Source organism: Pholis gunnellus (assembly GCF_910591455.1).
Source record: "Pholis gunnellus genome assembly, chromosome: 24".
NCBI lineage: Eukaryota > Metazoa > Chordata > Actinopteri > Perciformes > Pholidae > Pholis > Pholis gunnellus.
In genome coordinates this window covers 2046740-2064299 of record NC_136551.1, presented here as the reverse complement: position 1 = coordinate 2064299, position 17560 = coordinate 2046740, and the positions used below count along the sequence as shown (strand labels likewise).

Below are 17560 nucleotides of genomic sequence, written 5' to 3'. Positions count from 1 at the left end.
CTCCTGTCTACCTGGAGGCTGAGTGCACCTTTACGCGCAGAAGCGCAGCAGCGTACGGATGAGCTCGGTGCCAAACTGGAGGGAACTTCCTGCGTGTTCTTTTCAAAGTAAAGGTTCTACTGGGGAACAGTTTCCGCAGCAACAAGGTCGAAATGGTAATAAATGGCAAATAAATAGTCTATATGGATTCTTGCTTTATTAGTATAATATAATGTATTATTTGGGGGGTTGTATTAGACTATTTAAAGTTCATTTAATTTGATTAAAAATGACTATTGTGCCTGTTTTGAATGCTACAAACGATGAAAATATATAGTAAGTGTATATATTCCTATGTCAGCACTAATTAAATTGGTTTTATTCATCCCAATGATAAAGGAAATGCTTTTATCTTGAAACCTATATTCTCGCAGGACTGCCATCAATTAACTCACAGTTGAGCCTCGAGGCGTCACATTTCAAATGACTTTATGAATTTCCACTAAACTTCCCCTCAGGCTCCACAGAGCTGTTGAACTCACTGTGTCCAATCAGTGAGCAGTAGAGTGGCAGCTGACACAGATAGAAAAGTTTAGTCTGCTCGCTTGAGCTGAAAAAATGGTGCTTTAATACATTTAGGTGTGTTTTAACCCCTCCAATGACCCACCAGGTGTAATTAGCCTAACACCAAACACCTGTGTGAGCTGTGACCTCGGAAACGCATGCGCAGTAGAGAGGGAGACATGGGACATTATTCAGACAAATAAAGCCAGAGAATTAAGACTGTGTTTAAATGAACGGAGACTCTGAAAGCTGAACTTACCTCCTGTAGGTACAGATGTTTAACACTTCCAGTTGTTTTACAATCACATCAAGACTTTTTTCTTTTAAAACAAATCCCGCAGAGTAATTTTATTTATAATGGTGTATCATATTGATCGTAATGTGCACATGCAGTGTGATAGAGGAATCCAAAAAGTGCATTTACTCAATGCTTAATACAGTTATGAGGTACAGTATGTTACTTCCATGTTATGCAACGTTATATCTGTCTTCTATAGGACAGATTCAGCCTTTTCTACTGCTTTGTACTTGTTATTCTACATTTAGACTTTAATAAAATGTAAGTTTTGCTGCTTGGTATCAATAATCTTACTTAAATAAAACTGGGCAGACACTGTGTGGATTAAGACCCATAGTTTGAATAAACTTTATTGCAATTGTCAGTGGACAAAACCAGCCAAGGCTACTGAGTTTGTGGGCTTTCTATCAGTAAATCCACTCCTGAGATCCTCAAAAGTGATCTAGAACAGAAGCTTTACCACATGAGAAGTCCAACCAGCCTTTATAACAGCGGCAGGGAGAGAATCTGCATCATAGACTCGGGCTGATGTAAGTTTTCCATGTGTTCAGACATGTTGGCCTTCAGTGTGGCACCTGTCTGTGGTCCGGACTGAACACTGCATTCCTTAAGAGAGAAAGGCTTCTCATGATGACAGATGCTCCAACACCAAATCTCCACACAGAACACACGCAAATCCACCTTTTTATAGAGAAAGCTGCACATTTCTGCATGAAATCAAGCACACGTTTGAGTTTTATTCATGAGGATTCCCCGACAAAAACAGGCAAGAAGCTGCGTTGGCGTTTTTTTTCCACAGCTCAGCAGGCAGAAGGAAAGCTTAACAGGGTTTGTCAGAACATGTCCTCCCCAACTCCTGAACCATACGACTGAATAGGAAAATCCCTCTGACACATCTCTCCCTGTGGTGGTCCGGGTCCCCGGCTGCCCATCTCAGAGTTAATCCTGTGAGCACACGCAAAGATAAATCGCCATCGGCTGTGTTCTCGGGGGGCATGTGTCCACACACTCGCATGCTTCAAATTTAAATTCCATCCGTCTTCCCTCTTTGCTCTCAGCTGTCAACGCTCAGGAAGAGTCATCTCTAAAGGTAGCACTTATGTTGTAAATGAGTGCAACACTGTCATTTCTGTCTGAGCGGGACACAATACGAGAGCTGTTGAGAAGAAGAATAATGTGCTCTGTGTCTCTTTAACAGGTGAAGTCAAATATTCCACCAGGTCACAAACATCCTGATCCATCATGTTGAAGCTGTGAATAAACCACTCTGGATACAACACTTTGCTTTACACCAGGATTGCAAACACATATTTATCTACATTTTAACTAGATCTGGACTCAGAGGGCTCACTTCAAGACACCTGAGGAAGAGGCAATGGTTCAGGCCTAATCTTTAAACTAAGTTTAAAGACGTGAGAACAGACATGGGAGATTTCAGAGTGTACCACTGTGAACAGATACTATCTTACTACTGTGAGTGAGAAGAGGCGTCAGAGACGAGCCATGCTGTTATATGATAGTGTATTGAGTGACGCTGTGACAATGGAGCACCTGTCCATCAGGTGTGGTTTCACTCTTGTCACGTTATAAACCGAGCTGGGGCGACATGTGAGCCGCCTCGAAATCTGACCCAGAGTTCTTTCAGTGAGCAGCAAAAGTGTTAACGTGGTGATATTTATAATACACTCGTGAGCTGATATTAACAGGTGAAGCTCATCTAGTTTTTACTTTTCACACTTTTGAGAGTGCTGCTGATGGACAAAGTAAAGCCACGTTAAAACGCTGCTGCTTTAACTGTTAGTGTTGTGATGCCCTCTGGTGGACAAGCTCAATACAAAGTCCAGTGTCATTTGTTTCTAAGTATGACATTTGTGAGGGTGTGTCTGTGCAAACTGTTACATGGAAGTTCAGTAAGGAGTCTTATCTGAAAATTAAGAAACATTCAACCATACCACCTTAAATCTACTGAATTTGTATATTAAGGAAACCAGTGTTAACGTTCATTTTCTGCCCTGCCCTGAGTGAATGTACCTTTAAAGTGTCGGTAGTGGGACTGGTCCACAGCGGCGTCTGCTCCATGGTTCCACGTGATGCTTTTGATGGAAGCACCGCTGGGAACAACTGCAGAGTCTGGTGTGAGGACCACAGCGTCACCTACTTTCTCCAAAACTGGGCGGTTTGCTAAAAAAACAAAAACCCAAGATGACGTGTTCATTTCATATTTAATCCATTAATATCAGCATATTGTTCTTATAGTATAGAAAGAAAGTATATTTAGTAAAAGTACTCTTTATAAGCAGGCCTGTCGTTATATTACATGTATATTATACTATGTTATTTTATTTGATGAACACTAATAAAAAAATATATATAAAGTTAAAAACTTTCATCAGCATTAGTCTGAACTTTAAAAGACTTTTAGGAGATAAGGAACTCCTTTTTCCTTTCTTAAAAGAAAATTCCATCATTACTCAATAGCCAAAAAAACACAGTTAGTCATGCATTAGTGTTACTGTACTATGCTGTACTTATGTGTATTTTGCATACAGCATATTTTGACTTTTCTTTAATCGTTTTAAAATAGAGAACTAGTCAAGAGTTTGATCTCTTTAGGCCTCTACAACCCATTTAATGAAACACTCTTTTGGAGCGTTGTCTATTAAAGTAATCTGTATTTTCCTGTTAATTTGTTGCAACTTCAACAACTTCTTCGTCTCAGAAGGAGCATCATTTGCATATTAAATCATATTAATGTGAGCATTTCCAGGTGCACAGATTCTATTCTTATGGGCTAATGTACCCCAGAGAGCTGCCGTCCAACAAACTAGAACATAGAAAAACAAGAACCAAGCACCAATAAATCTTAATAATTTTATTGTCTTTGTTCTCATGATTTTACAAATATGATACTTCTGCAATTCAACTTTAACTGTGCAACACAATGGCATTATGGACTGTTAAACTCGACATCCCGAGGGACGTCTGTGACTCCAGGGAGCTGTGAATCCTGCAGACCGGCGGCCTCGTTGGATTTCTTTTTTTTAGTGTCGTCACCTCGGGGCTGCTGGAGGTCTTTGTCCGCAGGATTCACTAGCAGCTTAAAAAACACATTTTTTTTTTTACCACTGACGTAATGACGGCTAATGTCCGGGGGGAGCCGTCATTACCTCCCCCCCTCTCTCCCCTCCCCTCCCACAGGTCACTCCTGGACCTCAGTCTCTTTGGATGAGGCTGGTGGTACCTGGCCAGAGCTGCTTGTCTTTTTAAGAATGGGTGATCTCGACACCAGTACAGATAAGAACAATGGCATGCAAGACTCACATACAGACCCACTTGGTATTATTTCTTTTCTTTTTTCTTTTTTTTAATAGAAAATAAAGATTCTGACATAAGTACAAGCACTGAGCCCTCGCAAAACACCCAACAGCCAAGCGCATTGGAGACGCAACGGAGGACGAACGACGCCTACACCGACGGCGTTAGAGTGTCGGGGGGGCCTGTGACCCACGGTTAAAACCATTTCAACACAACAGCTGGCATCTTTTCATATTCAATAAGTCCTGTTTTGAGGACATAATACATCTCACATTTATATTATTTCTTCTTCTACACCTTTTTACGACAAATGTATGTGCTTTTGATTTAACTGAAGAGTGGAGGTGTGGAGTTCACCCCACTCCGGCCGATTTATTGCAAATGAAGTGATAACCTCTGAACAGCAACACGCACTTCAATATGGCACAAGCATCTTAGAAATGACCTAAACGCATCGCGGTCGTCGTGGGTGAATATCAAAAACCAAACCACACCATATCTAAAAATATTAAGACATTAATCATCAGTAGAGCAGAAAATAAACGGTTGGTTTTTTTTCCTCCTTGTCGAAACATGCAGTCTGCCGCGCTGCAAGCAAAACCGGATTCTGGACCTCTTGGTAAACGCCAAAGATTAAATAAAAGTCTTCGTTTCAAATGCAAACGATTAGCCTCAGTGGAGCTAATAAACTTCTGGTGTTCATGAGAGCTGCACAGTAAGACTTCAACACCCAGGTCATTGTGCAACTGAGGATCTCTTTCCTCTCGTGTTCAAAGTGAAGCACGTGGAGACTTGACGAAGTCAAACCTCAGACTAGATTTCAGATTGTTAAACTCAGTTAAAAATGAAGCAGACTTGGGTTTAAAGCACTCGTCTTCTCTAGCGCTGCGTGTCACCTTAAGACATTTGATGTGCTTATCAGCTTTGGCACGCTCTCTGCTGAGGTACCGAAACAAATACTTTGTCAAGTACGGAAACTACAGTTTATCTCCCACCGAGGATATTGTTGCATTATACTTTATATATATATATATAGATGGAGGAGTAGCTGTCTCTGGAGTGTTAAGGAGAAAATGGACACATGAAGGCATTCTCCTGCAGCCCTTTCTCCGAAGGCTGCGACGTGGAAACCCCGACTAAATCCTCTCAGCAGTCCACCTGCTCACCGTTTATCCCACTACGAAATCCAAATAAATAGTCTTTAAAATAAGGGCAAATTGGTAAAACAAAGAAAAATGAAGCAAAAAATCAATGTAGTGGCCTCATAATGTAACACAAAACTCTCAAAATACAATAAATCCATCACCGTCCAGTCCTCCTCAGTCAAATAAAGAAACAAAGAAAGAAATATCAGAGGGGAGAATATACCGAGAGTAGTGGTTGTTTTACAATGGCGCCTGTCGAGAGAGTGACCGGGCATCAGTTTGTCATGTTGCAGCTTCGTTAAAAACTGCTTCTTCTTCTTCTTCTTTCCCCGTCTCTCTGTTCTCTCTTCGCCCGGAGGTGATCATGCTCTGTCTGATCAAAGTCTTTGACCGTTAACCCTTGGCTCCCCTTCCCCCTCCCCATCAAACGCTCCTCCCGCTCCTCTTCCTCGTCCGCTCAGAGGGGGGATTGTTCAGTCGGCGTAGTGCATGATAGACTCGACGTAGTTGCCGGGGAAGAGGCCCGTGGTCTCGTTCATCACGCCCTCGTACCAGCCGTCGTCGTTCTTCTTGATCACGTAGATGATGGCGCCCTCCTGGAACGACAGCTCGTCCTCCTTGTCCCGAGCGTAGTCGTAGATGGCCACCACTGCGGGAACATAACGGAGCGAAGAAGAAGAAATAAATCAGATCAAATGTGAGCTAAATGCAGGTTTCACAGAACTTTAGATTAAATTCTAGAGGAGATCTCAGCGATTCCAAACATGTTGAATGTATAAAGTGATCGAGGGACCGGTGCAGCTCAGACATCCGTTCCAGTGAAGGCAGACCTTTCTCCAGGTAGGTCTGTGGAGCCCAGGGCGGGTCCTCCTCGGCGTAGGGGTCACTGTACTCCACCACCGCCGACTCCTCCTCATCCTCCTCCTCCTCGTCCTCGTAGTCCTCCGGCGGCGGAGGAGGTGTAGGTTCCTCAAACACCGGCTCGTCGCTGGGCGGAGGCGGAGGCGGCACGTCTGAGACTAGAAATAGTTTTTCCAGGCAGGCGGAAAGAAAAAAGAAACAGAACAAATCAGAAGCAAAGAAAGGAGCGCGAAGACGACATCATCACGCACCGGAGAGAGGAACAAAGAGTCCGTGCTGGGTGCATGTAGACATTCACATCCTCACTGTGACACGACAGCAACTAACATGTGCACAAACGTGATTCAACGTGCATTAAAAAGGAAATCAGGGAGCTGAGGATCATGCTCATGAGCAAACATGCTTCATATGATTTGCTCTATTTGTTCACACATATTATTAAAGTGTTAACACGTGATCAACCACCAACATCTGCTGCCAAAGGGACCAGACGTTTTAGAAGACCTACCTTGATTTGTTACGACATACACGCAAATATGAAAACTGTAAGAATTGGCAGATTAAAAAGGGCAAAAAGTAAGAAAATGGGATTTATGTATTTATAATTCATAAAGCTTAAGGTGGTGGCAGCAGATCTCTGACAGCTGCTGTTGGAGGTTCATCACTGACTGGCTGTTGGGGAGGACTTGAAATGAACGGCAGTCATGCAGGAGAGGCAGCGAGGGGCTAAAGGCCACTTACTAGTCTCCTGAACCCGGGCCACAAAGCCCATCAGAGGCAGCTGAGGGGTGATCTGCATTGAGGGGGGAGGGGGCGCGAGCGGGCCTGCTATCACTAAACAGCATCATTACACAGAGATGGAGGAAGACGAGGAGGAAGAGGACATTAGAATAACCAAGAGAAGAACAGGAGAGAGTTAAAGAACAGGAATAAAAATGACATTACGGTATGTGAACAATCTGTTTAGTAAAGAAATCTATAATTATCAAGGACAGGATCATAAAAATAGGAATAAACGTGAAAAACTAAAGATTGTCCCAAAACAAACGGTAGCGTCTTAAAAATATCGTTAATTTCAAATGATATAAAAAGAGAGAAAAGTCAAAAAAACAATTAATTGATAATCAGTCTAAATTAATCTGGACTAAAACGTACTTTTCTCTCTTAGCCGTCAACGGTAAAGAAACTATTATATATTTACTATACGTTTATCTACCATGTCTTCAAACTTAGTATTTAAGAGAACTATAAAACTTACGTTAAAAATGATCCAAAAATAAATTGGTTCTAGCTTTGTTTTAAACCCCTAGTCAGACAAAACAAGACATTTAAAAATGTCAATTTATGAACCGATGTTAAACCAGCTAACAGAGATTAGCTGCAGCCCTAAATTACAGTTCTAATAGATGTTATGTTACAGTAATAAACACTCATAGACGTGACAGACAGACAGCTGGAGAGACGAGAGATCGCAGCGACGACAGAGAGAGACGCTGACGTCGAGTGAAGGAAGTGAAGCTGATGAGAAATGACAGAAATATTTTCATAAAAGATGCAGAAACAGGAGGAGGGAGTCAGGCTCCGGTGATCTGCTCCTGAAGTCTAAAGGCTGGGAGAGAAGCTGGACTCACTCACAGCATCTTCTGTACGAACTGGAGTTAATACGACAATTATACGACAATAAACGTGAACATAATGATCGTAAGTTGTACCTTGGCTCTGGGCGAAGTGCGGCCCCCCGTTGAGCTGGCTCTGGGCCATGTTGGGCTGCCCGGTGACGGACGCGGGTCGGCGGTACGGCAGCGAGCCTCCGACCTGCGAGTTTTGGGGCGGCTGCGCCGGGCGGTTCATGCTGTAGAACTGAGCAGTACCTGCAGAGGGCAGCAGAGAGTCGACACAGGCTCGGTTCAGAATAGTTTAGAGTTTAGCTCAGTGGGAATTATTTGCATAAACTATCACAAAATCAACTTTATATTTTCTAAATTCACTGCATATTAACTGCTAATTACCATATACAGCCACACAACAACAAAGAGCAGAATACACATAAATGAACAATTCACTGTAAAGCATTTCAACACACAGCTCATGCATTATACATCATCATCATCACACAGACACACGCACACGCAGTGGATGAGATGCTGTGAGGGATGAAGAGCAGCGGTGGAATAAAAAAGAAAAGCCTGAGGTAGTTGCACACCCGTCAGAATATCCAGACGTGTGATAGATGTTCTGAAGAGCAACGCTCTCCGTTGACCTTTAAAGCTCTGTTTGAGCTCTTCATCGTTTGGGGAAAAGGTCGGGTAAGTGACAAAGTCAGACTTTAAATGGAAAGCCTTCCTTTGCAATGCAGATAAGAGACATTATCTTGTTTACCTTCCTCTCTGTACTCAAGATTGGATTTTCAAAATAAAAGTATGAGGTGTGCACGTATCTTAAAGCTCAATCTCCTCAATCCCCTCTGATGTTTATCAGGCTTTGTGCCTGAAAGCAGACCGTGAACCCTCTTCTCAGTCTGCATCAGAGCTCCTTTAATAGCTTTTAGACCAGCCGGAACAAACCGAACAGATGAGGCGTGAAAGAACCTTTAAACTGAGATTAGAAGGAAATTACCTGACTAAGATTTGTTAATTATAAATAAACTTTTAACTCAATTTCAGACCGTTCTTCCCAAGAGAAACCTTCTTCCATCCCTACCCAGGGTGAGGACACATCTGGGCCTTGCAAGCACGAGGATGCATGGTGGTGAGGTCAGGTGGGGCGGGATGGAGGGTGTGCAAGCTTCTCCCACCGGGTTACACTCACCTTGTGCAGGGTTGCCGAAAGCAACGGGGACCGTGCCAGTGGGGGCCGCAGAGGCAGGGAGCTGGGGAGGGGGCGGGGGTACAGGCGGGTTCTCTACAGGGGGGTTTGGGGCCTGTGGGGGGCCGTCTAGGGCCGTGGTGGGGGGTCCAGGAGTGGTGGCCGTGTTGGGGGGAGGTTTAGCTGGGTTGGATGGGACGGGGACTGAACCGAGGGGGATTGAAGAGGTAAAAAGGAGGGAGAGAAAAGACAGGTGAGGGAGGTCAAGACAAGATCAGAGTGAGAAGGGAGTAAAGGATTCCAGTAGATCCAGGGTTCCTACATTCAATGTCACACTAGAGCATGCAGGAATCCTGGATACTGAACAATATTAGTCAAGATAGTTAGTCCCACACACACACACTCGCACACACACACACACACAGATCCTGCAGTCATCTGCTGGGAGAAGAAACAGGAAGCAGGCGTTACCTGGGAAGGCGTTGGGCGGGGCCGGGGTGGGCACCGCGATGGGCACGCCCACGCTGCCGCTGCCGCTGTTCTCTCGGCTGCTGCTGCGGCTGCTGCTCGGGTGGCTGCCTCCGCTGCTGCCACTGCTGGTGGTGAGTAGGGCAGCAAACACGTCAGACCACAAACCCACCGTGCACCTCTGTGGCCACATTGTGCTCGCCTAATTCTTTGTCAAGCTTTTATTGTGAAAAACTCAAATCTTCACATATGGCCCCTTTTTCGACCACATAGTTCCAGGAAATATGGAGCCTTTAGTCCCACAAGTAAAGTTCCTGAGTTCCTGACATAGTTCCTGGGCCTCTGTGGCTAAAACACAGATAATTTACTTTAAATGCAGCTCAGTGGAAATCTACACAAAATCAGTGGATCTCTCATCTTGGTGTAAAACTCCTCGTTCAGCTTTCTAATCCTGGAGCCTGGAACAATCCAGTTCAAGTGTTTTCTTACCCAATATCTCACATTATTAACATGGCACCCTCAAGAGCATTGATGTGTTAGTGTGAGCCGCTATGCCTTTGAAATGTCACAGTGATAAAAAAAGAAAATAATTTTAAAAAAGCAGCTGGGAGCCTCACCAAGGACACATGACACGGGTGACGCAGTAGCGACACAAGACAAAGACAAAGACAAAGACCGGGACACATGAGGCGGACGTGTTGTACGACAGAAGAGAGATGAAGAAGATGATGGAGCGGTGCAGAGAAAGCCTGGCGCCGAGAGGAGAGTCAGGGAAAACATTTTTTCATTTGGCCAACAGATGGAGCGCAATGACGAAACTTGAATGTGTTTTTTTTTTTAGCTTTTACTTCCCTCACGGCAGACGGAGACATCTATGAATACCTCCCGGGTTTTGGATGAAAGAGTCTCGGGAGTTGAGCCGACAGGACTGTGGCGGCGACGCTGCCTCTGTAACGACTTTACCAAAGGAACCCGCGTCTAGCCGAGCTCATACAGCTTTAAATCTCTACCTCGCCCTCTTTTCTTCGTCCCTATCGGAGCAGCGAGGAGAGCACACAGGCGGGGGATTTCAAAATAAAAGGAACTTTGATTAAAGAGGTGAATGTTGGCCAAACTTTAGGTGGAAGAATTAAAAAAGGAGTAAAAGTGATTTCCATTTCAGATAAGAAGGGCAAAGGCATGTTCACAGGAGCTGGCTCGCATTTTAGTTGTAGGAGAGGAGAAGAAGAAAGGGGGAGGAGCTTTAAGTGTAGAGAGGCATGCTGGGAAGGGGGTACCTGTACGTGCGGCTCCTCTGATTAACGGATGCAGTGCGTGAAGGGCTCTGCTGGGGGTGCGCCATGTTGCGCGTCGGGCTCGAGACGTAGTCATTAGGGACAACGGGTGGACGCACCGGCTCAAGCGTCCTATAGGGGGAGTGGCGCCTGCGAGAGGGTCAGGAGGACAGGAGGGGCACCCATAGAGAAGTGGGGGAGGAGAGCAAGAAACAAACAAGTGCAAACTTAAAAAAATGGGGTATGACAGGTGGGGAACATTGGGGGGGGGGGGGGGCTGGTGGATCCACAGGCGGAGTGAGGACGACATACTGTCGCTGCTGTCGGCTACTAAACACACTTCCAGAAGATGTAAGGGTTCAAATTACCAAGATTTCTGGTAGATGTTGACCGGTAGATTAAATCAGTTCTGTAAACTTAGATGTGTGTAGATAAGTATAAATGTAATTTAATGGTCTTAACCTGCTAATGGAAAACATAGAAAGTGTTTTATAACCCGACAGCAGCGCCGCATTGATGATGTACTCAGTTTAAAGTAAATTATGAAAAACAAATAAATAAAGGAAGTTGAATGACAGAAGACAAATCAAAAGTAAGATGTCTGCTCGGAGCCACCGGGCTTCATGGAGGGTTGGAGCTGAGGTTGATCGGCATGCCTCTTTAAAGGACGGACACACACACACACACACACACACACACACCTTTGAAGGCCAACATGAAGGTGTGGACACACTCACAAACTCAAGAGACGGACACACAGAAACACAAACGGCACTTTGCCGCCGAAGAAGGTCCCAAGAGTGACAAGAAGATAACTGTGGAACAAGAGAGACCTTCAGCAGTCACATGGAAAACATCTCCATCTTCAGGATCATGAGCTCTGACACACAATACAAACCTTTTGTGCCTTTCATTCTACCCTGAATGCTATTAGTTTGTCTGTCGGACTCTACTAAGACAGTGAAGCGTTACATCGTGATAGCTGCGGGTTATTTCCCACCTTGATGAAGCCTGCCGTGAAGAGACGGTGACCTTTCTGGCCACGCCCCTCGTGTCCCCCCCGACATCACACAAATGCCAATAGAAGGTTGCAGACACAGATTCAACGGTCCGCTAAAACCCAAGCCTCACTTCAGAACTAATCACAAGCCTTCTTTGTATTTTATCAGACGGTTTCGTGTTTCCCGCACCCTTTACTTCAGTGTTTCCAGCCTGAAGCAGCGCGGTGGCCGTGTGGTTCTCTCTGAGTGGACTTTGCATATCGCTCTGGTTTCCTCCCACAGTCCTAAGACATGCAAGTCAGGTGGACACAAACAGAAATTGTGAATGTTGTCATCTAAAGCTGCTAAAATCTCATCTAAAATCCGTTCCTTTCTATTCAAGAATTCAAAGAAGGTTCATTCAAATGCAACCAGTGCTCTTGATGCACTGGTTGCATTTTAACGCTGAACGGCTGTGTCCTTGTGTGCAATAAAACACATTTAAATGACAAACGGTTTGATTAAAGAACATGTTGTTTTCCCGTATGAGTGCCTGTGTTTAAAGACTTAACATCCAGCTTCTTTTCTCATGAAAAAAACTAAAATATATCTACAAGCATTATTTGTTTTTTGTATTGAAACATCAGCTCTCTCCTTCCTGCGTCTACAAATCATAACCATGCGTTTTCTGTGGCAAGCATTTGATGCATTGAGAGGAAAGATTTGTAAATGCTGTCAAGCCTTTAAAAAGCAAAGTCTGAGGTGAAAATGTCTGAATATATTCTGTGTGTGCAAGAAACTATAAGAGTCAGATTGCAGTTTGGAGAGAAGCTTTTTAAAAAGGGGACACCGTCGACCCTCTCAGCAGCACGGATAAAGGAATTAAATAAAGAACAGCGCTGCGCTGAGAACGGGCGCTGAAGTGGATGTTAAAGCACCCAAAGGACGGTAATTAAACAAGGAGGTAAAAGAGGAGGTGATGAAACTGGGAGCAACCAGGCCCATCTGGAGGGCTCGCGGTTTCCAGCTACAGTCCTCTGACGGACAAACAACTCCATCTGGACACGCGGCACCGCTACATACCCAAGGGTCCCTTTCCCTGACATGGGCGGGCTGGGGGGCTTCTGTGTGGGGGGGTTTGTGCGAGGGAGTGCACCTCCTCCTCCTCCTCCTCCTCCTCCTTCGGCCTTCATGTTCTGAGCGCTGGCCTACAGGAGGAGAACATGGGGGTGGAAATGTGTCAGTTAACCCAAAGGACTTCAGAGACAGGAACCATGAAATCCTTCACAACATCGGCCGGTCTGGAACTGTTTGACACTTTTGAGAAATATATTTATTCACTTTCATGTCGATACCACTCTCACAGCCGTCTGATCAAGATGGAGCTAACAGCTAGCCTGGCTCTGTCAAAAGGGAACATAAATCCAAACACGAGCACCTCTATAACTCACTAAATCACACGTTATATCTTTGTTTAATCCACAAAACAAACGTCTTAATAAGATGCATTTTTGTAACCTTTGAACAGACCCAGGCTAGCTGTTTCCCTCCGTTTCCAGTCGTTATGCTAAGCTAAGCTAAATCTCTCCAGTGTCATATTGACAGAAATGAGAGTGGGATCAATCTCTCAACAAGAAAAACAAATGACAAACTAATCAGTTCAAACACAAAACACCCTCTTTTTGTTTGAGGCTCTTACTTTGAAAGTCTTACCTTAAACCTTTGCAACCACTGCGGTTGATTTTAAAGACAGAATTAGGCAAGCAGAAAGAGAAGAAGAAGAAATCAGAGGATTAGTGAGTGAAGGAAGAGAGAAAACAACTATTCATGCACGAGGCACAGAAAGCCACGCTTGGGTAGATTCAGGCAACAATAGCTCAGTGTTCAAATCTGAGGAATTCCTTCTTTGAAACGTTTGGAAGGTTGAAACTACGGATTTGAGTTTCTGGAAAACAAGCTTCTCTTTGTTCAGGAAAGCTGTGGGAAGCTAGGTTCCCAAAAACCTAAAAAAACAATCATTGTAGAGGAAGCTGTTAGCAGGTTTACAACGAGGGATATAGAGTTATATTTATGTCCTGGGTGACAAGTTATTGATTTTCTTCTTACATTACTCGTCACTGAAAGTCAATAGTGATTGTTTGACCGCTAAAAGTCTGTACCATCAGACTCTCTGCAGTGAATAACCCACATCAATCACTCTGGAACCAACACATAAAATAGTTTGAAGGGGAAAATCAAACCGTTTTCAAACAATAATATGAAGTCTTTTTGAAAGCCTGAGAAGGTAAAACGTCTCAGTACTTCACACAGAAAAGTTAGAACAAACAAACCACCATCTCTAGAACTTAAAACTCTCCTTTCCAAAGACTGAGACTCATCAAATTAACTTCATGAACTGGCTTGAAGTGCGTTTCACTTTAAGTACCATCACTAAAAGCTTAAATCGGGACTTTTTCCATTCCCAGCAGCAGCAGCAGTGGTTCATCCACACAGATGAGTCAAACCAAGACGGAAAAGAGCAAAAGCACCACCTTGACTCCGTGGCCCATGTCGTCTAGCATGCTGTAGTCGATGGGCTTGCGGATGTAGCGCACGGGCCTCTCTGGATTGGCCGGGGCGATGATCTTGTGTGTGCGGGACGTGTTCTTGTTGGTGGTGAGGATGCCGATCTCCCGCCGGGCCACCTTCTCTTTGTGGATGTCCACCGTCTGAGAACAAGAGGACGGGGTATAATCTTATTTTTTTTGCCACTAACACGAATGGTTTGTTTAAATAAAGCCTTTGTCTGTAGTTTATGTGCATCAGTTACCAACCTGTGAGATGTGGTTGATGGAGGACTCCATGCGACGGAGCTGCGAGGCCTGGATGTCGAGCATCTGGAGGACATTGTTGGCCAGCGTGTTGATCAGGTAGGCTACGCTGGCCAGAGACTGGGTAGTGTAGTTCTTTGTCTCCTCCAGCGCTCTCTCCTTGTCTGGAGACTGAATAAAAGAAAAGATACATTTAGCGATTAAACCTGCAACATTTGACCACAAGCTCTTGGATCCTTGGAGCAGAAAGTTATGCATCTAAACAATTAAAACGGACCCTGAATGCATTTTGTGGCAGCAGGAATGAGGGAAACTGCTGCATCAAAAGGTTTCAGTGCCAAGAAGTAACATTTTAAGTGACAAGAAACTTTACTGGAGCTGCAGCCAGTGTGGAAGCAGACTTCTGAGGCAGCGTGGGCATCGACGGGGGCATCAAGAGGCAGATGGATGTGCTTATGTTGTTTCTGCAGGGAAACGGTTCTTTACTGACACTCAATGTATCGCAGCTTGCAAGGCGGAGATACAGAATACACAAGAACTTAATCATTTAAGTATAGTGCATCTATTTATGATAAATGCATGGCAAAAATCCAATTAAATAGCTTGTTCACACTTCTGAAATGTGAGGATTTGCAGTATTTATGCATTTGATGCGATAGGTAACTGACGATCTTGGGGCTGGTCTTTAAGCTCGTCTTAAGATACAGTTGATTTGATAATCTTCTGGTTCCGGACCGGTGGAAACGAGCCATACAACTGCATCACAGCAGCAGATTGATTTAAACTCTAGGCCACAGCAATCTTTGGTTTGTGATTGGATATCGAGTTGTTGATTGATTCTATTCTACTCTTTTAAATTCAGAATCACAGCTGAACTACGAAAAATCTGCCTCCTATATTCCTATTTCTTTGCACCCCACGATATTGACACGTCAAAGGAAAATCAGGAAATGGGAAGAATATCTTCTGTGTCTTTAGAAGACAAACTAAGTCACAATAATCTGATTTATTTTGGGCTGTAGTGACATTAAATACTTATGAACCTGAATAAAGATAAAACATAATGAGAGGCAGCGCAATAAAGCAAAGGGTCGTCCTCGCTAGTTGAAACATCAGTGGTGACATGTCTATTCTCTTTTATGTGAAACACAATCCAATCCGACAAATCACCACACACACACACACACACACACACACACACACACACACACACACACACACACACACACACACACACACAGCATCCTTTAAAGGAGTGTGGAGGGTGCAGCACATCTAGATCACGAAGACAAACAGGTTATGTGGCAAAAGTCAGGAGTGAAGCTGCAGCTGCTGCCTGCGGCGCAGAAAAGAGACATTGTTGATGTACCGGGCACACTCGCTAATAGACTGGTGACACAATTTGGGAAGGAGAGAATGGATGCATGGACCAGCAAGCTACTGACCACAGAGATATTGTACATGTGAGTGAGGTTAGTGGGTAAAGAGCCTGGTTGATGATGTACTTCGTATTTATGTGACCTGAATTACAGCTCATTGATGAACAGTATTTAATATTGATCACATGTGGCTGACCCTCTTAATAAGGTCAGTAGTGGTATATTGATCTAGCGGATCATATCGGTGCATCCCTATTATAAAGATGATCATATCATATATCACGGTAAGAAAATACTACGTGGAAGTATTTACCTTCATATCTGATGTTTAAAATGAGGAGAAATCAAATGATTTGAGAGAAATATGTTGTGTATTTATGAGCAGAATTTTTTTTTTTCTGTAATCCAAAATACATTAAATCTTGGGGAGAAATCCATCCACATATTTCTTACTCAGAGTGGTTGTAAATAGTCTATAAAGGCTCTGAATCTGGCACCTTTTCTCACAAACACTCTGCAAACACACCTCACATCTGAATGAAACAAGCCATCCTTCCTCAGGTGGTTAATGAAAGCAGCTCTGGGAACAAAATATAACTCCTGGAAAGCACTAAGCATCAGACGAATACTTCACTGTGACAATGAAAAGGTGGAATTTGAGTTTGCACACCTGTAACATGTGAAAAACACCTGGAAAAGTCAAAGATCTGCAGAAAAACTGTCGTCCAACGTGACAATCCAACATGACTAATGCTAGCTGCAAACATCCAACCTGTCAGACCTGTTCAACATGTCCCACTTCAGTATCACACCTTGTCAAAACCTCTCCCTGCCAACACTGTGCTCCCAAATTTCATCCCCTGTGGTAACAGGCCTGAGAAGTGATGGGATGAGACGAAGCTCCTGCTGCAAAATTGCTCCCACCTGCAGAATACTACAAAGCCAAAAGCCTCTGAATGGGATTGATTACACTCAAAACACACGCAAATGCATCACATCTTGCACAGAAAACGCAACATCACACTGGCTTTTCCAACCTGAAGAGCAATGTATGAATGAAGCTGAGGAATCATAGCAATGCAGGCTTTAAATGAGGCGTTTTTAATGGGTTAAAAAGCCATAAATCACGTGTTTTATGGAGCTGTAACGTTAAAAGCAAGTCTCGGTGCTTCATATAAAGCCTCTTGACATTAAGGTGGCAGCAAAAAGGCGAATTATTTATTTAAATGCCTTGACAGGGGGTTGTTTTTGCTTTAGCCGATGCTAGGCTAGCTAGCTTAGCTAACACGGCTGCATCACATCGGCAGCGTTAGCTACAGCTAGCCTAGCATCGGTTCAACCGTGACAACCGTGAGGAAAAAAAACACGACTAACACCGTCTTTTCTTCAGCCTACCTGGACATAGTTGCTTTCGCAGTATTCCGCGACTCTTTCCAAATTAGTAAAACTGTCTAGTAGTGCGGTTCGTCCAGCTGGAATCTCCTCTTCCAGAAGCATTTGTAGCTCCGCCATTTTCACATCTTTAGCGGAGCGTTGTGTGTGTGTGTGGGGAGCGCCTCTCTTGCGCCACCGCGGCCGGAAGCGGTACTGCAGGAGTCCCTCCAGCAACTAGTGGAGAAATTAATACTCTTTAAAACAGAAATGCTTTAGAGAGGACTCTTGATTTTGTGAATATGTGGTTT

At 44.0% G+C, this 17560-nt stretch overlaps 1 protein-coding gene across 6 annotated transcripts; it reads right to left on the bottom strand.

The window, feature by feature from the left end:
* Positions 1-3714: 3714 nt before the first annotated feature.
* abi2b (abl-interactor 2b) lies at positions 3715-17408 on the bottom strand. 6 transcript variants are annotated; one of them, XM_079185960.1, is made up of 11 exons: positions 17274-17408; positions 14503-14670; positions 14221-14397; positions 12773-12897; positions 10713-10859; positions 9439-9563; positions 8971-9171; positions 7875-8033; positions 6904-6996; positions 6132-6320; positions 3715-5950 (listed from the first exon to the last, which is right to left on the bottom strand). In XM_079185960.1, exons 1-11 carry the CDS (start codon positions 17388-17390, stop codon positions 5775-5777), a joined length of 1677 nt encoding a protein of 558 aa, XP_079042086.1. In that variant the 5' UTR covers positions 17391-17408; the 3' UTR covers positions 3715-5774. The 6 variants fall into 6 exon arrangements, with proteins under 6 accessions (XP_079042086.1, XP_079042081.1, XP_079042082.1 ...); XM_079185955.1 differs by lacking the exon at positions 8971-9171; XM_079185956.1 differs by lacking the exon at positions 8971-9171 and having other exon boundaries at positions 9439-9560.
* Between the last annotated feature and the right edge of the window lie 152 nt (positions 17409-17560).

What these genes read in the sequence shown, in the direction of transcription:
- abi2b (XM_079185960.1), bottom strand. Translation starts at nt 17,390, where the DNA reads ATGGCGGAGCTACAAATGCTTCTGGAAGAGGAGATTCCAGCTGGACGA. An exon ending in CCATCAACCACATCTCACAG is followed by an intron (nt 14,398 to 14,502) that starts GTTGGTAACTGA and finishes TCTTGTTCTCAG; the next exon opens with ACGGTGGACATCCACAAAGA. An exon ending in CCCGCCCAACGCCTTCCCAG is followed by an intron (nt 9,172 to 9,438) that starts GTAACGCCTGCT and finishes CCCTCGGTTCAG; the next exon opens with TCCCCGTCCCATCCAACCCA.